This window comes from Dunckerocampus dactyliophorus, chromosome 17, assembly GCF_027744805.1.
Source record: "Dunckerocampus dactyliophorus isolate RoL2022-P2 chromosome 17, RoL_Ddac_1.1, whole genome shotgun sequence".
Classification (NCBI taxonomy): Eukaryota; Metazoa; Chordata; class Actinopteri; order Syngnathiformes; family Syngnathidae; genus Dunckerocampus; species Dunckerocampus dactyliophorus.
Window position 1 is genome coordinate 19893912 of NC_072835.1, and position 22749 is coordinate 19916660.

At 41.0% G+C, this 22749-nt stretch overlaps 2 protein-coding genes across 3 annotated transcripts; both read right to left on the minus strand.

The window, feature by feature from the left end:
• Positions 1–518: 518 nt before the first annotated feature.
• LOC129170452 (dynein axonemal intermediate chain 2-like) lies at positions 519–7894 on the minus strand. Of its 2 annotated transcripts, none has more exons than XM_054758055.1 (12): positions 7668–7894; positions 7036–7197; positions 6846–6967; positions 6611–6753; positions 6430–6543; positions 5840–5979; positions 5631–5753; positions 4917–5140; positions 4539–4674; positions 4306–4452; positions 3323–3553; positions 519–3225 (listed from the first exon to the last, which is right to left on the minus strand). In XM_054758055.1, the coding sequence occupies exons 1-12, from the start codon at positions 7848–7850 to the stop codon at positions 3214–3216; spliced, it is 1737 nt and encodes a 578-aa protein (XP_054614030.1). In that variant the 5' UTR covers positions 7851–7894; the 3' UTR covers positions 519–3213. The 2 variants fall into 2 exon arrangements, with proteins under 2 accessions (XP_054614030.1, XP_054614032.1); XM_054758057.1 differs by lacking the exon at positions 7668–7894 and adding an exon at positions 7354–7452.
• Positions 7895–13219: 5325 nt separating this feature from the next.
• Positions 13220–16696, minus strand: LOC129170451 (neoverrucotoxin subunit alpha-like). The gene is made up of 4 exons (XM_054758054.1): positions 16663–16696; positions 16389–16503; positions 14836–16305; positions 13220–14748 (listed from the first exon to the last, which is right to left on the minus strand). The coding sequence occupies exons 2-4, from the start codon at positions 16480–16482 to the stop codon at positions 14189–14191; spliced, it is 2124 nt and encodes a 707-aa protein (XP_054614029.1). The 5' UTR covers positions 16483–16503; positions 16663–16696; the 3' UTR covers positions 13220–14188.
• Between the last annotated feature and the right edge of the window lie 6053 nt (positions 16697–22749).

Here is a 22749-nt window from a genome sequence, read left to right on the forward strand (position 1 = left end):
TTTCCACAATAAGTGTTATCATACCAGGATATCATCATAATCACACATAAACAATTTTATTGTCATAAATCTGAATGTTCTGTGCGCCTGTTTTAATGCAGATAATAATAATGATTAATCAACAATTAATTCCAATCAATAAAGTGTTTTTTCTCCCCTGGGCAGACACCTGGTTCTCTGCCCAGCAATGATTGAAGACACTACTTTCAGATGTTTCCAACATTAGCACTTTGAAAACATAATTGCACATTTATATTGGACGTCAACAAGGCAAATTAACAGCAGCTAAAATGTGCATTCGGTGATGTAGTTTGCACTGGCACATTATGTCTGTCGGAACGCTTTCTCATTATCAGCACAATCATTGGCAGCCGCACAAAAACAATCTGAGCTCTAAAAAAACAAGTCAGTCAAAATGTTGATGGTGCCCAACATTAATCTTTTTTTTTTTTTTTTTTATTGGAAGAATCCCCATTGTGTTTTTTATTTTATTTTATTTTTGGTTGTGTGTGAACAGACAAAAAGGAACCTCATCAACACAATAAATCACATTTGTCACTTCTTTCCTCAACATATTCTCCCTGAGTCAGACCCCAGTGCAGGCGTTTGATGTAGCGGGACAAGGAAATTGTCCATGTGAGACAATTTGTATGGCTGCCAATGTGTGTCATGGCCCAGAGGTCTCTACTGCTGTCCGTTAACTAGTAGAATGTCAAAGCCTTGCTGGAACGCTGTCTGCAACAACACGGCATTCATCCCAAAGGATTGGAACAGACTCAAAGCGCCTTCAATTCAACTGCAGATTCTCAAATTGGAATTCACTCAGCTAACAAAAGAGGTCTGCAATTCCATAATGCTTTGTTTTATCTTATTTACATGGTCATGGTTCATATCGTTTGTACTAAGGTTATCACTAATGGGATTCTGTACACCCATCCTGGAACAAAGACACTCTGAGGAACACAGAATAAAGTCCATTGTACCATCAAGAGTCCCAGGCACCCGCAGAGCGTCCCTTTAGTTTTATTTTATTTAATTTATCCTTGATTTATCTCAAATGTTGGCTAAAAAATTGAATAGATTCAATCTCTTTTTTTGTGAGACATGCCAACAAAGGAGATTTGTTTTTATGAAATACTCCCACATAGCCAATATGACCAAGCTCTCACAAACCACATAATAACATTATAGTTGCAGAGTAGGGAGTGGGAGGATCCAGTCAAATATCAACAGCATCGATACTACCATTTTTTTTTTTCAGTTTTCTTCTCCGTTTATTTTCTCAACGATTTAGCTTTATTTTTTCACTGCTGATATCGAGCCAATTGTAGTTTTCGTTTTGCTCAAACAATTGCAGGTAATAAAAGGGAATATGTGAAAAACGTTATGTTGTTAATATTGCTACAGTATTTCATATAGTGGCGCTCGAAAATCAGTGAGGAAGAGATTGTGCTTTATTTCTTTGGGTACGGTAAGCACGGGGATGTCAATCAGCTTACCCCATGCACTGGAAATCGCGGAACATCGTCACTCAACACAACAGTCTCAGTCATGGTGCACATCTGAAAGCATAACACAGCACATAGACAAAAACAGAGAAGACACTACCGCTATTTGCGTACGACAATAACTAACTACTTTGGAGACCGCTATTTGCGCACGACAATAACTAACAACTATGTAGCTCAAACATGTAACTTTAAGAGCATTTGCGCCAAAACAGTACCGCAAAGCATGCTGGGAAACAGGAAGTGCTCCCAGCGACGCTTCAATATTGTTGTATTATTGTTTACAAATAAGCTAGTTGATGAGATTTTTTTTATTTGTTTATCTTGTGTTTTACTCTGATTACAATCATAATGAACAAATTAAAAGGCAAAAAACACAAAACATTAAAGGATATAAAAACAAATTAAAGTCAAAAGTATCTGTATCAGTATCGGCCATGCCGGCCCTGCAGTTAGTTGATATCGGATTTATACCAAAATTGGCAGTATCACCCAACCCTGTCAAAGTAGTTTGACAGGAAGCCAAATTTCCATCACCAACCAATGGCTGCGTGAATTGGACAGCACGTGACAATAACAACTATGGCAGACCAAATGACAGTTTGCAATTATTCCAAACGCTTTTATCTACAACAAGTGACACACAAATTCAACAACCTGGATCACAATATGTATCGCCGAACACTTAAACACATTCCGTAGCTTATGACTTTTGCAAGGTGGGGCTATTGTAGTGAGAAATTAATTTAAATAGGGGACATATTCATTGCGTGTACGCCCAAACCAAGTTACGTGCACATTAATCGTAAAAATTAATTCATTCGTAAAATTTTAGCAGTTTTTAAGAGACATTACAGCTTACCTTAATTACATAAACGTTTTGTGATATCATCGCTGCGGGAGCCGCAGTGACGTTCAATGGCACCATGACAATTCTACAAGCGGGCGGAAGGATCCAAATATCGATAGTGTAGATAACAAGGTTTGTATCAGTATCACGTGTTTTGTTCTGATTATAGCCATGATCAGCAAATTAAAGGCAAAATCATTTCATGATCTTGAAAAATTTCAACGAAGTATCACATTGGCAATATTGGCCCCCTGTAGTCACTTGGTATTGGATCAATACAGACATTTGCGGTATCGCCCACCCCTACCAAATACACAACTACCTTTAGTGGAATGTCACTTCACATTGGGTCGGGTTAACATGAGAAAATGTGTTGTTTGTGCTTCATTGACAGGCAAGCACATAAGCAACAGGATTAACTCTCAGGTCCACCCGGGTGCATGCTGGTCCTGTCTATATTACATACCGTACGAGTGGTGTCAATTCACTTAATTCACACTGTAAAAAACTATACAAAACTATAATTAACTCATATATTAAATATATGCATATATATGTAAAAAAAAACAACAATTAATTTTGTAGTGTTGACAGAAGATAAAACATAAGCCCATGTATAGTTAGTCACAAGTATGAAAACCTACACTAATTAAAGCCAACAATAAAAACAGCACATGGTGTTTATATTACTAGATAGACAATATCAGACAAGATATAGATTTCCCAGCTAAGCTGATAAACTTACAATTCTCCCATAAGAATAAGATGATTCATGAGTTATTGAATGCAGTGATGGCTGAGCTTCACACTAGGGTGAGCCCAACATTTGGCCTTTGGATTCTCTTTGACTGCCATCTATGAGCTGAGCTGAAATAGGAAAATGGCACAAAATCAAGCAAATGAAATTATATGATAACATTTTAGCCATGACAACATATATTTTAAGATAATAATGTGTCCTTACCTGTTGCTTTTCTTCCTCCCTCTCCTTCCGCCGTTTCTTCTCAGCCTCCACCATAGCGAAGAAGTCTTGCTCTGCTTTGGCGATCAGCTGCTCGGGTGTTTCCTCTCGGTCCGCCGCGTCCCGGCCCGCCTCGTCTTCGCGGCTCTGCTCGGAACGACTCCTCTCCTTCAGTCGCATCTCCTTCTGACGAGCCTCCAGGATCTTCTCGCGCTTTGCCTCACGCTCGAACATCTGCACACACAAAAGCATGTGTCATTTCAGGGAATCTTTGTCTGGGTCTAAGATATTGAGCGGTATGTTGCCGTACAAAAGTTCATGTGTAGCTTAAGCACATACGGAATGTCGCTCACTCACTGTAAAGCACAGACCTCCGCCAAGGTCGAATTGAAAAATTATGAGAGTAATGAAGCCTTGCATGTGTTTGTTAGTGTCCTAATTATTTAAACTGTGAAAATAAGACATTACTGTATTGATACATTTATCCAGATCCTCACCAAAATGTAACGTCGTCTTCTTTCCCTCCTATTACAGTATAAGAAATATTTATTGGAATCAGTTTTGTACTTCTGTGGTAGTCCTGCTAAAAGTACCTGTTGAACTGTGTCATCAGGCCTGTGCTGCGAAAAAAGTCCTAACAACAAAGTGAATGGTGGCATAAGGGCGTTAGTAACGATAACCGTCACCTTGCATAATAGAAACACCCACATAGTCAAAGCCTGCGCTCACTCACGTATATGTACATGTCATATAATTTATACAGTTAATGTGATTGCTCCTCCTGCCAGTTATTCATGATAACTGCAACCTTGCATAATGGAAATAAACAGGGCGGTAATACAGTGTTGTGTAATGACGTGATGGGACATGTGAAGGCTGTAGAGCAGCTCAATCTCAATAGAAAGCATTTTTTGGTAGAAAAAGTTGTTGTAGTTGGTTGCGGTTGCAGGAGCATGAAGTTTGTTGTTTCTAATTTTGAGTCTCACCTCAGCCATGAGGCTCTTCTCGTTCTTCTGGAGGCAGGAGAGTCCTGCGCAGAGCTCCAGTATTGTAGCAGCGCCCTGCTGAGAGCCACAAGCCACCAGGCGTCCGTTCTCATGCACCCGCAGGCTGTACAGAGCTTCGTCACACACCTGAACAACACAACACAAGGGTGGGATCCCAGCAGAGCTGAAGCTGTCAAGACACTTTAAAGGAAAAGCAACAGAAATCCGGGTACTTTGACACTCAGCGTGGGGTCGTTCTGCTTGAACAAGACGTCCCAGATGTCGAGCACGCCATCCGTCTTCACGGTGAAGAAGACTGAGGGTCTCACGGGACTCCAGCAGGCATCTGTCAGGTACGACATCTGGTACCTGATCAAACCAAAAACACTGGACATGACTAAGCCAAGAAAAGAATGATGTAAGGACACAAAAGGATGGCAAACGATTGTGAAGCCAGAATACACCAAGATGGAAGACTGAGAAAAGATATGGGAATTTAAAACAATCACAGATATTTGCAAACAGATGTTCTTTACCTTGTTGTTTGAAAATAACATTCATGCAATATTCATAGACAAATAACTAACAAACAGAAATCAAGGACTTTGTACCTGGTCCACATGATGGACGACTCCTTGATGTCCTCGGACCAGATGCGAGCCCTCCAGTCCCCAACGGTGAGGAAGTTTTTGGGGAAGAAAGGGTTTCTCTGTAGGGCGTACACAGGTCCATGGTGACCGTCATAGGTACAGACGATCTTCTCAGCTGGACTCTTTGCCTTCCTGTTACAGGACACAACAATGCCCTGCTCGGTCCCCACCATGAACTTGGTCGGCTGGAGTCACACACAAAGACACTTTAAGGGACAGTTTGGTATCCTGAGACACGCCTGTATTCATTTAAGCAGAGATAAGCATCACAATATCTGCAAAAAAAAAAAACAAATGTGTTGTGGTTGTCTGCCTCAGAGCTCGGAGATTGTGGGTTTGAATCTGGTTCAGGCTGTGTGGAGTTTACATGTTCTCTAAAAGCATGCATGTTCGGCTAACTGGAGACTCTACATTGTCCATAGGTGTGAATGGTTTGTTTTTGTGTCCTGTGATTAACTGACAACCAGTCCAGGGTGTACCCTGCCTCTCGCCCAAAGTCAGCAAGGATAGGCTCTAGCCCACAAATCGCCCTGAACAGGATAAGCAGCACACAAAATGAATGATTTATGTGGCGGTCTCCAAGGATGTAGGATGGCTCCAGTGACCTTCCTGCCTCCTTATGTCGCCACTAAAGACAAAACAAACATTTTAAAAGCTCAAAGGACACAAACACACCATGGTAGCTTCAAACTCCAGAGAGATGCCCCCTAAGGCCCGGTCCAGGTTCCCTTCTCGACCTAGGTCCAGAACCAGTTGCTCTGTGGGCTCGCTCAGCCTGCGGACGTCCCACCATAGAACCTGCCATAAAAGACAAGGTTCAGTTAGTCAGTCTGGATGAACCAAACAGATTGCAGCTGAGGTTGGGTTTAAGCAGACATGCTGACCTGTCCATCCGTGGAGGCAGAGAAGGCTTCTGTCCCGGTCTTGGATTGTAACCAGATGGTTTTATAGACAGGGTCCCTGTGACTGTGCTCCAAAGAGGAAACATCGGTTGGATGGCTGCCTTTACGGGTGTCCCAGAACACTGAAAACATTATTAACATTTAACAAAAATCACTGCATTCTTGCTATCATTATGGTAGTATAATTTTATTTTGAATACCACCATTTATTTTAGCCTAAGAAAAGTAATTAGTGTTTGATTTGACAGCTGATATCGGTAGAGCTTTACCAAAGTGTTGATATCAGCATTGGTATCGGTGATACTAGGCTCTGTTTTACTTGTGTTGGTAAGAAAATGTGGCTGACACATCAAAACAGAAGAATAACAGTCAATTAAGAGTTTTAATGAACTTCATATGCATACATTTTAAGGTGAGGAGTACAGGGAGAGAACTCACTTAAGCAACGACAACATGTATAAAGGCCATGAAGGCATTTTAAAATGTTTTGTAATTTTTTCTTGGTCTGTTGGTGGATTATTTGACTGATTTTTTAAGAAAATGACTGGTATTTAATTTTTAGCTGAACCTACCGATCTGTCCATTGTAGCTCCCGCCGACTAGAGTGTGTGAGTCTTTGGGGTTGTAGTCCAGACAGATAAGTGGAGACGCCGGCTTCAGCGTCATCTCAGGTTTGTTGGGATTCTCTGCAAAGAAAACATCACATATGAACATATGAGTCTTTTTGTCTGTTTTTAAAAGTAGCATACGCACCGATATCCCAGATGTACGCATCCGTGCTCATGTCTGCGGACGCTTTTTGGAACTCCAGACACGAGTAGGCAGCCGCCAGCTTCCTGCCTCCATCAGGGTGCCATGACAAACAGCTGACGGTACGCTTCACCTGGTTTGGATCCCTGTTGAAACTGTTACAGTTACGAGTCTGTCGCACATAGAGGTGCTAGTTTGAGGTCCAAAACGTCCTAGAAGAAAGACGTCCCTCACATACCTGAACACATTGATGGTTTTAGCAGATGGTGGTTCCTGAATTTCATCCTGCAGTTCTTCGTTCTCAAAGTACTTCTGATAGATGTCCACTGCGTTGTTCTGTCCAACACAGTGCCCTATAATCTGGACCATACAAGGATCATTTCAGAACTTCATATAGCAATGAAGGAGAAAATGAATTAAGATCTTACACCGCCTAGATGCATGATGCTGTTCAAGTAGCCCTCATCCTTTTCCACCTTCTTCCTGAAGCGAATAGTTTGTTCCATCTCTTGTGGGTTGATGTCTTTGGGCCACCCTCCTTCCACATGGTTTATTCCACAGCTCTCTGATTCAAACCTCTCTGTGTTCACCTGGCAAGTAAACATCATCAACCAAAGCAGGTTAGTTCATAACTCAGCAGGGCTGTCAGGTGCAGTGCCACACTAGATGATGCTGGTTTGTCTTTCTCATCTGTATGTTACGTACAATGGTGTATAAATATGACAGTGTGGTTCTGGGGTAATTACATTTCTGTGCTTGTCTTACGTCCTGTTCATGCCCACTAGGCTGTGTCATTTTTTCTTGCACAAATAAATGTACTCCTCAAATTCTACCTAGCAACAAGTGACCGCTGATGCTGACCTGGAAAGCAAATACAAGCAATTCACTTGTTAACCATTAGTTTTCTATTTAACTGTCATGGCAAGCTGCTGTCGTAGAAATTGGAACGGCACAAAGAACAGTAAAAGTGAGAATGAAATAGTTTCAACAACTACGTTTTAGAAGATTAATATGATAAATATAAAATGTTTTATTTACGAATTGGAGACTCTGACGTCACCTGGTGCTCGGACATGTCACGGGAGCACTGCAGCGCCTGGACCCTGCTGCTTTTCGGCATGAACTGCTGCGCTAGGTTCGGGTCCGGAGGAACGTCCGCGAGCAGCTCCGCTGACCGGTCAGAGAAGAGACATTGACGGCCAAAGTCCCTGCGGGGTTTCGTGTACTCGTGGACTATCTCCATCGCGTTGAAATCACCCGAGAAAAGCCAAGAAAATGAGAGGTCAAGCAATGGCGCCGTCTCCTAGCAACGGAAGTGAACCCGGAAGTAGGTACTGTATGGTAGCAACGAGATTCAAATGTAAACTTTTAAGAGTGAATTTTTACAGTCAAAATGAGGACGACACGGAAGCACACGATTATCTTAAATAATGAAAATATTTTTTTTCTACTAATGTCTCGAGTGAAAAATAAAACTAAAACTAGCTCGGCACATGCTACCTGTAATTCAATTCAAAGCTTTATTGAGACATATAGACGGACAATGTTTCAGTGTTACATCAACATAGCAAAGAAAAGGACAGAATTGACAAATGTTAGTCTCAAAAACAAGAACATACATCTCAATCAATGAACAAATTTCACTATAATGCAGCTGTTATCGCACAAGAAAATAATAAACAAAAAAAGGCATAATGGAACAAGAAAATATGAATTCTATTACTACTACAAGTAATTATAATACTATTAATAATAATACATTTGTTACCTATAACACAAAGCTGACATGCAGGATGTCCCAAGATTGGTTTAACAAAATATGCGGCCTGCTTCTCATCTTTTATTGGTCTGCAGCACATTGCAGCAGGGGGTGGGGAGAGTAAAAAGTGCAACGAAACAAGAAAACGTATACATTTTGACATGACTAAAACTAATAATATGCTTTGTCACCTATAACACAACCTGTCTTTAAATAAATATAAACCATTTTTTTTTACTAAATGAAAAAATATCAAAACCCTTTGGTTCATCATCCTTTGATTTTGCAGTTTGGGGCTTTCTGTGGAGAATGTTTAAACACCCCTGCTTTAATAGTATCCTCTGGGATGAACTATTGCTTTTCAATTATTCCTAGAAAACTAATTTATTTCAATTTGCCTCAGAGAAGCCAGGGAAGGCATCACTCACAATTATCATTATGCATTCACACCAGTGAAAGATCTGCAGATGTGTTACCGCACCCAACAGCCTCTCATATCCTGTTGATTGTTTGTGTCATGTTATAAATCATCAGTGAAAATGATGGCAAGAGAGAAGCAGCAATGCAAAAAAAAAACCTGTGCACATTTATTTGAATCCTCCTGCTTTGATTGCATGGAGAAACAAGAATAAAACATATGGCTATATTCTGTTCAATCTGTAAGGGTCTGCACAGGAGCAGGCACCTTGACCAGTTTCTAATCCTGGACTGGAATTACTTTTATGGAGGTGTTTGCATGTGTGGAAGAGAGGGAGCGCCGGTGGAAAAAAAACAAGGTTGCGGTATCTCCTGGAAAAATAATGCAAATTGGTCTTAGCTGAAATATGTGGAAGTTCATTTTGAACAATCTTGGTGACACAGACCAATGGAAAACATTATTGACTCCATAAACCCCAATTAAGATCTTGTTTTTATGGTATGTTTTTCCAAGCAGATGTCTGCTTGTGCTGAGAACCATGGAGAGAAACATACGGTAAAGATAATGTTAATAGACTTGGCATTCAAGCACCTAAAAAACATATTTTCATATACATTTCAGTGTGCGCATGACAGCCTGCCATTAGTGTGCGAAAGAAGCATCCGTTGCATGTTATTGTAAAAGATTTGCTGCATAACACCTCATCAGAAGAGCAGGGAATGTTGCTTATCACTTCATCAGAATTCCATTTAGGATGAATGGAGTTGGGACAACTCACGGAGGAAACCACAGTAGTTTTTTCAAAAGCAAAGGTATGAAAAAGGAAGGCAGTGATATGTCTAATACCATCTCTTATATTACCCAGGAAGCACACAAAGAGACTTCATAAAAAAGTTTCATAAACAGACAAAGACAAATAATATTGAACACAAACTGAAATGTCAAGACAGTGGTGATGAGCAAACACTACAAAATGTCAAGGTGCTTATTTTAATGCACGCTGAGGATGGAAGAAGGAGAAAAATAGTTGTGACTTGATACATTTTGGAAAAATATCAGCAGAGGGAATGAATGAATGAATAAATGAAACCATAGTACGGCGGATGACAGTTGGGAATGTTAAAATGTGACTGAAAAAATTGTACTGTTAGTAAAGGTTTTATGATGCTGACGATTTTGGAATGAATAATAACTCATATTTCCATTATTTCCTAAGGAAGAAAAACAGTGTTAGGTCTGCATCATCCAGCGCTTCTCAAATAGTGGGTCGGACCCCCCTGGGGGGAGGCGTGGGGACGTGGTCGGGGTGAGGAGAGGCAGAGACGACTTTCAATATTAGTGCAGACCTACCAAAATGTATGAATTTGTCATACTCAGCATGCATTTGACTCTTAAAGGAACAGTTTGGATTTTTTGACATGAAGTTGTATGACATCCCCATCAGCATTGTAGTCCAATAACAGCGACTTACCCCCCACTTGGTCTCCTAAGTCCAGTTCTGGTCAGATTTCTGTGATGAAGAACGTAGTTCCGCTTAGTTGCTGCAGACAATTAAGTCAAGAGTTTGGCTTCTCAAAAGAATATGCGTTCAAAAGACTAATACATTTGCATCACAAAAATGCCTTCTCGAAAAAATCAGACCTCACAAAACGCTCGGCGTTATATTTGTTTCCCGCCATACTCCTGCGCACTGTCGCCTGTGCATTCTTGTGTATGTGATGAGGACGCTCATGACGGAGCGCCGCGGCCATCTTGTTTACGTATGTGTATTAATGTACATGTTTTACCATTAAAGTGCTTGTTAATCATCAACTTTCATTTATGTTCCGATGCATTACTGGTAGTTTACCTCTGCTTTCATGTGGCAAATAAGAAACATTGTCACACATGTTGGTATCTTTAAATGTAGAATGTGAAACAAATCCACCCCCACCAAAAAAACCCCAACAAAAAACGTGCTGCGGGATGGAAACTTTGGATACCCCTGGGTTAGGACTGAGAACCACTGACCTACAAAATCAGTATTCAGGTGTATTGTTCGTGTTGTGCCCTGAGACTGCTTATTTTCTGTGACCGGACTACAGATATGAATGGGTATGTTGGGGCAAAAACTTTATGCTTTGTCTCAGTTTCATATTGTCATTTTTTATGAGTGCCAGTCGCTGAGCATAGAATTGGTTTTGTTCTTCCAGAGTGAAGACTGAACATAAATGAGTCTGTTTGTTTTCGCTTGAAAGCACTGTCCAGTTTTTGCTGAGTCTGTCGAATTACTAAATTGTTGCATCCAGACGCAGAACGCATCATTGGGAGAAAATGATGTAATACATAAGGTAGGGGTGTCTTAGAATAGTCGACTATTCTACAGTTCGATTCAGAGGAGTCTGATTCGACCATCAGTCTCGCAGTCTAATCTATGAGTGATGGAGAGTATACCATACTGACTAAATTGGGGGGTGCCCACGGCTGCTGCTGAGCATACATTTTCAATAAAATGTCTTTGTTTTTGTTATAAAGAGCCTATTTTGATACAAATTCAAATTAAAGGCCTATTTTTATACAAATTCAGCCTGATTTGTGTTAATTAAGAATTGAAAGTGCGTGTTTAACAGAAGACCTATACTTACACAGCGAAGCCCAGCGTCTCTCTCCTAGATTTGCAGTTTTGGATTTGTTATTTTGCATACTGGATCTAGTTTAACATCTTACGAGCTACGAGGAATACGAGCTAGGCTCAAGCGCAGACTCTTTTTACCAAGCATTTTCTTTGCTAATGTGCGGTCTTTAGAGCATAACAGACATGACTTTGAGACTTTTGGACTGCAACATCATAATTTTCACAGAGAAGTGGCTAAACAGCGAAGTACCAGACAATGCTATTGAGCTAGCCGACTGCCACACACTTCGGGCTGATAGAACAGCAGTGTCACTAAATAAATAAAAGTACTGTTGTTGCACACCTACCATGTGTATTTGTTTATCTGAGTGTTTCAGCCTTTGAGCTGCAAAAAGTCGCAAATGAAATGTTTATTTGTAGGGATCACCGTTAGCGAAAAAAAACAAAACAAACAAAAAAACAGTATTAGACTAATGGTTGCCAATGGTCAAAATCGAATGAATCAGATTCGACTATGAAAATCCACAGTCAAAGGCATCCCTAACATAAGGTGTACCTACCTGTGGCGCTATAAACAGACACGCAGACAGAACCATACTGACACCAAAACTATAGAAGAAGAAATAACGCATGAGCATAAAGTCCGTCGTCTTCCGCTTGGCCGGGCTTGTCTACATTTACTACAACGTGGAATTACTTCTGCGAGTCATTTTGGAAAGTAAGACAACAAAATACCAGGAGAATGACGACACGGGTGAGTCATACCAGTCGAAATATTCAGATATTATGTTGGCTTGTAGGCAACCCTCACTTCTATAGGTCCAGGTCCGTATTGGACGGCATGTTGGCTGGACTCGGACCATGGGTCAGACACGAAAGTTGCTGTGATTGGAAAAAGTGTGGAGGCGGTGCATCATTTGCAGGTAGATTGCTTAGATTTGCGTCAACTGGTGTGCGTCTGGGGTGCCTGATTCGGGACAGTTATTTACGCAGATACAGTGAGCCACATAACCACTGGGTGCGATGGAACTGTAAATAATGAATACAGCTGACATTACAAAATACATTGTCTCATATGCATGACGTTTGACTGAGCTGTATTCAATTGGAAGGAAATGTTTGTGTCGTTTGAAGGACAGTGTCATATCAGACTATCCTGGTGTTAAGAGTCTGCATAGAATCACGATGACAGCAAATAATAAGGCTGCACTGGAAAAGCTGCAAGAGCCGCATTCAGACGTCACCGTGAAAGGCATCCATTAGTGAAGTGTGTTTTGGTCACTATGTCTTTCTATCCTACTTTTTCCATTTGTTGTTGCTCTGTATACTTGCCTTCAAGCCCAGCACAAGCCATCGTTTCAATCAGGAGCAGGAAGAGGAGCATCCAAGTGAAGCAGCAACATAATGAGGCAGGAGGCTCTTTAAATGGACAACAAAATATACCACTTACAGTATGATTCACTGGCTAACATTACACATCGGCCTTACATGTATGAGTTTTATTTAACTATGGAATTGCGTGGTCAGAATATCGCAGTGAAAACAAAATGGTCAACTTTCTTTTGCATGTCGAGAACTATAATTATCTCTATAAAATGTATGTTTTGGTAATATTTTTGTGTGTCTGGAACAAATTCATTGAATTCACATTATTTCCTAAGGGAAAATTCCCTGGGTTTTCGTATGTTTCAGTGTTTGTCTAAACCTTTGGACGAATTAACAATGAAAACCAATGTATTATTGTAGTTGTTAGATTTTAAAAAGTAGTTTAGATTTTTTTAAAAATGAAGACCAACACATTGAGCAAAAAGCTGTTTTATTTTCCAGAGTGCGGCAAATGTGACTTTAAATCTTATTGACAAGAAAGCTGGTGTGATTTGCCAATACCACAAAAGAGGTCATCAGGCAAAATGTAGCATTTTTGTTTGGTTCAACCGCTATTTCGGCATGCCATCAAAAGCAAGAAGACAAAGGTATTTTAACAAAGATGAAGAAAATTCCCAAGTCAACTAGAGCAAAGCTGATCAATGATCAATGATACATTTCTTTTCTACTAATATGAAGATAAAATTCTTTACGTTTCAACAGGGACACACTAATAACAAAAATAACGAAGCCAAAGCATTTTCTACAAATTTTATCACGATTAAAACAGGGGCTGTTCATCATAGCATTTGCTGGCTACCAATCTATTTTTTATACCACTTTTTCCTAAGGAAATTGACACTGCAGCTTCTTGGACGTACACACTCTTCCTCTATTTTCTAAACATGTCAAATCGGAAAATTTCAAACAAGATTCATAGATTATATCAAGCTGATACCAATTTAAAATATTTATGCTATTGCTATCAATGAACTGACTTGTGACTCGTGTCAGGACACCATGGAAACAACATTAGTGGAAAGTTCATTAGAATGTTGTGCCATAATGGACACGCAACATCATTTTTTTCGTATTCTGACACGGTTTCAGCCCCGTTTAGACTTTAAATGCGCTTTGCACAACAATACCGAACCAATCCTGCTGCCTAAACCACAAAGCACTCCCCATTGAACGACATGAGCCTGGAAAAGATGTTGGCATGTCTAAACTTGGTCTTAGATTTGCTAGCAGTCAAGGACATTGATAAAACTAGAAAGGAGCTTAATAAACGTGCTAAACCATACTGTTCCTCAGCTCCAGGCCTGACGGTGGTGGTTGTAAGAACTACAAAGCTGTTTAAAACTAGTGAATCTAAAACTGTTGCATAGTTGATAATAAAATCACAATGCGGCTTTGCAGCAGTATCTAAAACGATGACAGTAAAGCATAACTCTGGTGGTAATATGCTGCAAAACCTGCATAAATTGGTTCATCAAATGCTTTATTGAAGGTGTAGTAGTGTTTCATTTTGTTTCCAGAGACACCATAGAAGGAAAGAGTACCACCTGGCCAGTCGAGAAACACTCCAATCTTTTGGATGCCAGAAAGGGCGTGTTTCAACACTGTAGATTCAGATTTAATGCCAATTTCAAACAAGCCTGGTATTAGTACCGCCACATCTGATCCCAATATTTCGAAGTCATGATTTACTTGGAATCCCCAGGAATAAAACCGATCTCCAAACTTCCGTTCTGGCATTAGAGCTGAAGAGTATGCGGCCACCACATGCGTTTCACCCCTCCACTCAACCTCCCAATAATGACGACCAGTCATCCCTTCTTTGCAGAGAACTCGAGCTTGATCATTTATCCACTCTATGTTAATAGGAAACGACCAGCCACTGCTATTTGTCGCCTTCTTGTTCCCCTCAGACAGAGTGAGGTGTGTGTCGACAGTATTTTCATCCAATGTGAGATCAATAGCATCTGGAAGAAAAAGAAAAATATTTTAGAAATTGCACTTTCAATAGATTGACTTGGAAGTGGAAACTGCAGTTCAAAAATGAAACTTACGCCAGATGACTTGATTTCTGTCTGTGATCTTGTCAGGTGCTGGGACGGATGGCACTGTGAACTTGTCACTGAATAGAAGGCCATCCTTGTAATGGTAGATGCTTGATGCCTTGTATTTCTTATTTGGTAGGGCAGTTATGAGGAACTTTACACTGCTGCTACGCCTCAGAGGTTTGGCATATTTAAGGAATGTTTGGACATCTTCTCTCATTTGGATGATATCAGCATTCGTGAAGTACGAATTGGTTTCACCGGTTTCTTGTAATTGGGATGTGTCTAAGTATTTAGCCATGGCATCAAGGTAAGGGTCAGCAGGGTCCACGCTGGTGAAAACATAGACAAGAACATTTGTGACACCTGGAGCAAGAACCACTCGATCCAATTCGGTCTTTGTGCGAACGACACAGGCATTTGATTCGCGCATTATCATGTCAACACAGGACCGAATGACATTGATGTCTCGTTCTTTGCTGTCCAACCACTTGGTAAGGTGTTCTTGACTGAATGGAGACTTTTCACGGTCATTCAAGACTTTTGCTAAAGCGCTCTCATCCTGTTTGCCATCACGGATAGCAGGAAGACTCTTAGCCAACAGCAATTTGATTGAGGATGTGTAAAAAGAACATAAATTTTTGAAACTATTTAAATTTTTGTGGATTACAGTGAACTCCCGTGCAACACTGCTATACAAGCTCTCGTTGCATCTCATTTCCACTTCATTTCCATCTTCCATAGCAGTTTGAATTTTCCTTGCCAGGGCAATGCTGAGGTCGCCGATCAGCTTAGGAGCCTCGTCGTACAATAATTTCAGAGGATACAGCCAGACAACCAAAGGAACTCTGTTGTCCTTTTGTGCCATTAGCGCTGGAAGCTCACAGTAGGCTTTTACTGCATCATTAAATGTGGCAGGGTTTGTATCAAGGATGAGGTCCCCAAAGAATTTACAGCTGAACTTGTTTGTTAGATCTTGTTCTTCTTTAGACAGATGTACACGAGCACTGCCTTCAAGGCTAAATGAAGGGATCTTTTTGATCACAGCTTCCATGTTGCCCTGAATATCTTGAACACTGCTGGACTCCAACTTCTCACTGTCGAACACAAAGACCGCATTTGCCCCATAAAGGATGCCCGTGACGATATGTGTTGCCTTGCCTTTCTCAATGATTTGTTTTTGTTGACTGTTCAGCGGTCCGAGAGCAGGTACAGAAAGCTGCTTGAAGTTGGTGGTAGCTTTATACTGAAAGGATACCCTGCTCTGGTTCTTGAATTTCTTCTGGTCATTCAGGTACTTGGCAGATCCTCCAACCTCAACCAGCCCACCCAAGAAACTGAGCTTCAGAGAAGCTTCAATATCCATCAGAGAAGACCTCGATTCAATGGTGTCAGAAGCTGTAATCTTAAAAGAACTGCTTTTTTGAGCAGTTTCAGAGGTGTGGCTTTCTAGAGTTGCTGCGTCCCACAGATTTAAACCTGTAAGATTAGTTGCATTACAGAGCCTTGAGAGATAAAGGTGTCCAAAAATATGGCAAACAACATTTTGCATCAAGTTGTACCTGGGATCAGCTCATCTTTGCAGGCGTTATAGAGCATTCCCAAAGTGAAGGGCTGACCCAGAGCAGCCACTTTCTTGGTTTCAGAGACGGACATGCTTGCAGTTACGACGATTGCCTGAAGTCCAAAGAAGAAGAAAACATTTCTTTTAAACAGTGAATCCCTTTTAACCATTTATGCTTCATCAAATCAAACAATGTAAAGTTTGCAGACGTATTCGCTATAAATAAGGAAGAAAAAGCTTTCAGCATTCACTGCTGTTTTGTAGCCACTCACCTGGTGTGAAGATCAGCGTGTAAGTCTTCCAAATTTAGCATGATCGTCAGTCAGGTTGGATGGCCATTTATAGTTGACATTGACTTGAATTTTGCATGCCAAGCGTTTCCACAATCATCATTTGTAAGCCATACTCAAATCAAATGTATTCAGCATGACAGACAATTATTCAAACACTGCTGCTGTTTGTCACGTATTCTCCATCTCTGAGCGGCTTCCCCATCATGTCCACCCCAACAGCCTGTAGTTGTATTTGGAGCATTCATCCACTTCTTGAAAGTATGCTTGCTCTGATCAATCTTCCGTAGTACCTCCGAGTTACTTTTCTACCACTACTACTACTTTTCAGGCAAAAGCTGAGTGCCGGTTTTGAAAATGTCTTTCAACATTTCATTTTCTGTTGTTTGCTAATTGCTAATTGTTACTGTGCCTCACATTGGCAGCTCAATAGTTCCTTCGCCTTCACTGCCAATTACTGGTGTGCTTGCTATGTGGTTGCTATGTGGTTAGCAAGCACACCGGTAATTGGCAGTGAAGGCGAAGGAACATTCAGAATTAAACTCTGTATTACTATTTTCTTCAGAGATTTTTCTTTTTAGGGACGCATTCATTGTTATGGATAGATTACCACGGGTGTAGCAACAACAAGGCTTCGTTTTCGTGTCTCACTGCACACACTGGCCCCTGAGCTAGGCGAATAACTCTAGCTAGCTATTGAGCTGCCAATGTGAGGCACAGTAACAGCCAGGCAAAGTGTGTAAACAAAGATGCCAGAAAAGTCGAACAGCAATTTGTTTGATAAGTGAGCGATGAGACACGTTGGCATGGATTTTCTTAGCCTCTGACAATCTATCATCATTGGATTCGATTGACATTTTACAGACTAAGTTTTGATTCCCACGGTAATAAGGGAATAAGTGTGTCCCTTGTCAGCTCAATATGGGACACATAGTTTAATTTCTAAATACAGGACGATTTCATTTTTCAAGGGACGGTTGGCAACTGGACTGGTGTACGTGGTGCCTCTCGCTTGGCTGGGATGGTCTCCGCTCCTCATTTGTTCATGTGAGACTCTTAACAGACATGCAAAACCTTTCACGCTTTGGATGGAAATTTTGCAAAATAAGAAAATACATGCAAACTGATCAAGCTAGTTTGCCATCGTCTTGTCTATCTATTACTGCCTTTGCGGTTGACTTAGTTTGCATTTAGCTATGGGGTTCCGAATGTAAAAAAATCCAGTCACACTTTTCTAACTGACATATTATGAATATTTGGTCTCTGCGGTTTTAAATTGGGCTTTCAATTTAAGGCTTTTTATGACTTTTGAAGACCATAATGAATAGAATTTCAGACCCGTTTCCCATCTATACTATATGTATACATTCATACTACACCTTTGGGAAAATGTGCTTTTAAATAATTTGGGGGAATTTCACAAGAATTATCGTTAATAAATTCAGCTCTGCAACATGTCCGTTCAATAGCTTCACGTCTGTGAGAGTACAGACATAAAACTCGCCTCACACATCAATGGCCTTCTCCTGTTCATACTACAGCAAAGACTTGGGAAAAATTTGATTCCCAACAGCAATTTGATTGAGTATGTGTAAAAAGAACACAATTTTTTCAAACTATTTACATTTTTGTGAGTTACAGTGAATTCCCGTGCCACACTGCTGTACAAACTATCATTGCATCTCATTTCCACTTCATTTCTGTTTTCCATAGCAATTTTCCTTGCCAGGGCGACGCTGAGGTCGCTGATCAGCTTAGGAGCCTCGTGAATATGTGAAAATGCACAGCAGCACAGAGGTAACATTATTAAACCCCACCTCTGTGCATTAACATTTGTGAACAAGGACGAGGTGAACGACAGAATAGAAAATACACGTCTGTGCAGAGTCGGCGAAAGTCATCCACATGAGTCTCAATCTGCGTCACACCTGGTGTGTTCAAGGGCCGCTGAACAAAAACACATTATTCAAGAAAGCATAAATGTACTGAAATGTGCAAAGGGCTTTCTAACATAGTCAGTGGATCCACTCAGCAAACAAATGAAAATGCCCTAATTATTCACAGCACCACGTCAGAAGACCGCCTCTCATTTGGCACACAATATCAATGATCTTGAAAAATCTTCCAAATTAAACATTTAATGCACAACGTCATTGTCAAACGTACTTATTTGTTCATCTAACGCACACACAACAATGAACAACTTCATGCTCTCACCTTTTTTTCTGCACTGTACTACGGTTGTGGCTGTTCACATGAGGCGTTCCGGCGCATTATGTAAATTTCAGTGCTCGCCGTTAATCTAGTCGAGCCGTTTTTAATTTTTATTCACGTACTTCCTACGCCAATCTGCATACCCCTAAGGGTATATACAGTATACTGTACGTATATCCAGTATATGGTGTTGGAAGTGCATGTTGTTGATGTGTTCAGGGCAGAAAAAAGTTGTTAAAGAGCGGCAGAGTCTGTGTGACTCATCATAACAAAGAGATGAGGCTTGACATGGTGCGTATGCATTAATGACGCAAAATAATTTAAAGTAACTGATTAAATATATTAGTTACCGTCGTTAACGTGCTATTTTTGATAGCGACCCATTGGGTCTCATTCACGAACATCTTCTTAAAAGTCTTCTTAAGAAGTGTACTTAAGAAGGCGCGGGTTGGAAACTGCGCCACATTCACGACACGTTCTTAAGTAGGGATAATCGTTCGCACCGGTGTTCTTAGGTTGATGAATGCCAACTGCGATGCCCGTGCATGTAAGGCCTAATTTGCATAGGTCACCGCCTATTATTTCCTATATAAGGTAAAAAATGTGCCGTGCACAACAGGCAACTGGAGGCGGAGATGGCAACGCGCAAGGGCAAGACTGAGGAGCAGCTGGACAACAAACAGAAGAAAAACTTCAATTCTACTGAAATAGAGGTGCTTTTACAAGGAGTGACCGAACACAAGACCACCTTATTTTCACGTGTATCCACCGGTCATCAGGCCATCCAAAAAGAGTCGGCATGCAGGAAAGAGCACCATTGCAGGAAACATAAATGCCATTTTCACGGAGAAACGCGCCACCGCAAAGGTTAAAAAGAAGTGTTTTGACTTAAAATAGACTCAAAAAAAAAGATTAGACTGCACCGGAGGGATCTGGAGGAAACGGGAGGTGGGCCATCAATCAGCAACCAAACCATTTCGGAAACTCTAGAAAATATTTACACAATCATGATGGAAAAATAAAGTCAAAATACATAAATTGTGTGTGACAATGTATTTTTTCTGTGGTTACATTTGATTAGACGCTGCCTAATTAATACAGCAGCCCCGTGCTCTGGCTCAAGACGTGGCTGGGGGCGCATGTCGTTATCTGGGGGTGCTACGTGCGCAATAGACACACCACGTTTCATTGCGATGTTATTCTGATGATCCTGCACACCTGCAAGAACAGAGAGGGAAGCCTGAAGCGGGACATCAAATATTCGTGGCTTTCAGCAAATAAATCTCCATGGTTCCTATACATTCTCTCTCTGCGCAGCGCACGTCCAGCCAGCTACTTTTTTTTTTTTTGATGAATTGGGATTTGAATATATATTTATCCATGGACTATATTTTAGTTGTTTTGATGATAAATAATTGTTGGGATATTTTATTTGCACTACATTTTTTGGGATCAGGTTGCAAAATCCATCATGAGGGCGATTGCGCAATGAAAGTGCAAGCTTTGCTTGTGCGTAAGAATCCTCCTGAGTGTTCATAGAATTTGTTCTTAGATCTAAGAACTATGAGTTAAGAAAACGTTTCGTGAATGCCAAAAATCTTCTTAAGAAGGCTTTAAGAACACATTTGTGCGTAAGAACGTTTCGTGAATGAGGCCCATTGAGTGTAGGTCTTCTGTAATTCTTAAAACCAATTAGTCTGAATTTGTGTCATAATAGGCTATTTATAACAAAAACAGATGCATTCTATGTAAAAATGTATGCTCAGCAGCAGCCGTGGGTGCCCCCGTGTAGTCAAAATGGTACAATCTTGATCACATGACATTTTCATATGATTGATAGTCGACTCAGACTCCTCCGACTCGAGTGGTTGACTATTCTAAGACACCCTAAGTTAGGATAGAAGTTTTTCCCTAAGAACTGTTAGCCAGCTACTGTACATCAGTGCTGTGCAGCCGCTGTGTCTCTGTTCACAGCATGTTGTGCAACTTTATATTGAGCTTTTTGGCTGTTTGGATGGGGTGGGAGGGACTATATATTTTTCCCCGATATCCTATCCAGTATATTTGGCCAGTATCACACCGATACCGATTGTGAGTATCAGATTGAACCATCCTTATACATCTGCGTATTAATAATAAAGCCGTTAGGATTATACGTCTGTACACCTGGGCTTGAAAGAGGAGGGTGGAAATAAAGAGGTACAATGGAGGTGTCAGGGGAAAGAGAATGAGAGGAGGACTGAAGGAGGAATTAATGGAGCATGATGCCACAGTCTCCAGGTTCTGTCTGGATCCGGAGGCAACAGAGGAAGCATCTGCTCTGGGCTACAAGACTGGAAGAAGAGGTAATTTATTCTGTCGGTGGGATTAAACCCTGCTATTGATTATTTGTGTTTATCGTCTCATTGTTTGATTTGCAACTTTAGAAAAGAAAAGAGTCTGCATTGCAGGACGGAAGTTAAGGCCTAGAGATGGACAGATGCAGTGACCAGAGCTGCCGAGGGGGCCCAATGTGATTTTTTATTTTTTCATGGGACCCAGAATTCCTGTCCCGCACGTGTGACAGAGCCATGTTTAATTTACGGCCTGCTGCAAAAACAAAGCACATTAAGGCAGGTGCCGTAAAGATGGGTGCGCTCATCCTCCGATCTCCAATCAATGAAAAAAAAGGCAAAAATCGTCCTGATCCCGATCCACAGCTCATAGTGGAGCAACTTGTTGCATCAGCGTTGGACAAACTCTTGTACGACTAATGACAAATTGTGCTGAACCACATCACTTTCTTTCAGACCATGAGCAGAGGACAGAAGTGACAAGGATGGTTGTGAGAGAAAGAGCATACAAATTAACACTGCTGATATGTTTTGGGGGACTAACTAATGTTAATTGTGATGAATTGTGTGCACAGGGTTTTTAAACATTCCATCTGGGGAGAGGGAAGCTCGCAGATGGCTTATGGTGTGTTTTCCTCCAAGCTGGTGTTCTAACAACCAACCGAAACTTCCTCATTATTTACAGACGTGAAATGACCTCAGCGATCGCTCATGGTCCCTTCATGAGGGTGCCCAGAGAAGGATTAACGAGAAGGACATGAAGCAACCCTTATTTCACCCTGAAAGTTAATTCCTGCAACATTGAACAAGTCCATGTTTCCAGCTTTGTGGCAATAGTTTGGGGGAAGGCCCTTTTCTTGCTCCCTCACGACTGTGCCCAAATGCACAAAGCAACGTCCAAAAAGGCCCGCTAGGGTGAGTTAGCGTGGAAGAACTTGAGAACCCTAACCTCGCTCCCAATCCAATACCTTTGGGGAAATTACTCACAAAGATTCAAAAAGAAACAAGCAACTTTAGCTGAAAAGGTGAACCAACTTCTCATTTTCTTTCATTTTCACTCCTTTTTGGTGTAAAGCAGTGATTCTCAATTATGTTCTTCCAGTTATTGTCACTTGTTTCCCTTGCCTCTGACGTCTCCTTCGTTTTCTTTTTATTTTTGTCCGAAACTTGTCAACGGCTCATCCACTGTCAGCGCTGCACACCGATGTTCCCGTGTACATCTCCTACTGGCTTGAACGGGAAGCCTGTCCATTAGTTTGAGCACTGCCGCCACCTAGCTGGAGGCTTGTGTATCATAGATACCATACATGCAGGCAGTGCACGAAGACACTGATACTGAAATCCCGTGGCTATTTGAGAAGCGCTGGTGTAAAGGCCAGGTACCCCAATACTTTTGTCCACACTTGCAAAATGAGCTTGAAAAGTAGTTATGACGCAAAAGACCCCAGCAGAAGAGTGAATGTGCATCAAGAGGAAAACAGAATTTCACTGTATTTATTTTGGTGTAATTTAAGTTATAAGA

Excerpts from the sequence above, each read along its gene's own strand:
- LOC129170452 (XM_054758055.1), bottom strand. The coding sequence starts at position 7,850 with ATGGAGATAGTCCACGAGTACACGAAACCCCGCAGGGACTTTGGCCGT. Across the intron at positions 6,544-6,610 it reads TGCGTACATCTGGGATATCG|AGAATCCCAACAAACCTGAG; the intron begins GTGCGTATGCTA and ends TTTTCTTTGCAG. Across the intron at positions 4,453-4,538 it reads ACCCCACGCTGAGTGTCAAA|GTGTGTGACGAAGCTCTGTA; the intron begins GTACCCGGATTT and ends TGTGTTGTTCAG.
- LOC129170451 (XM_054758054.1), bottom strand. The coding sequence starts at position 16,482 with ATGTCCGTCTCTGAAACCAAGAAAGTGGCTGCTCTGGGTCAGCCCTTC. Across the intron at positions 16,306-16,388 it reads CAAAGATGAGCTGATCCCAG|GTTTAAATCTGTGGGACGCA; the intron begins GTACAACTTGAT and ends CTAATCTTACAG. Across the intron at positions 14,749-14,835 it reads CAGAAATCAAGTCATCTGGC|ATGCTATTGATCTCACATTG; the intron begins GTAAGTTTCATT and ends TTTTTCTTCCAG.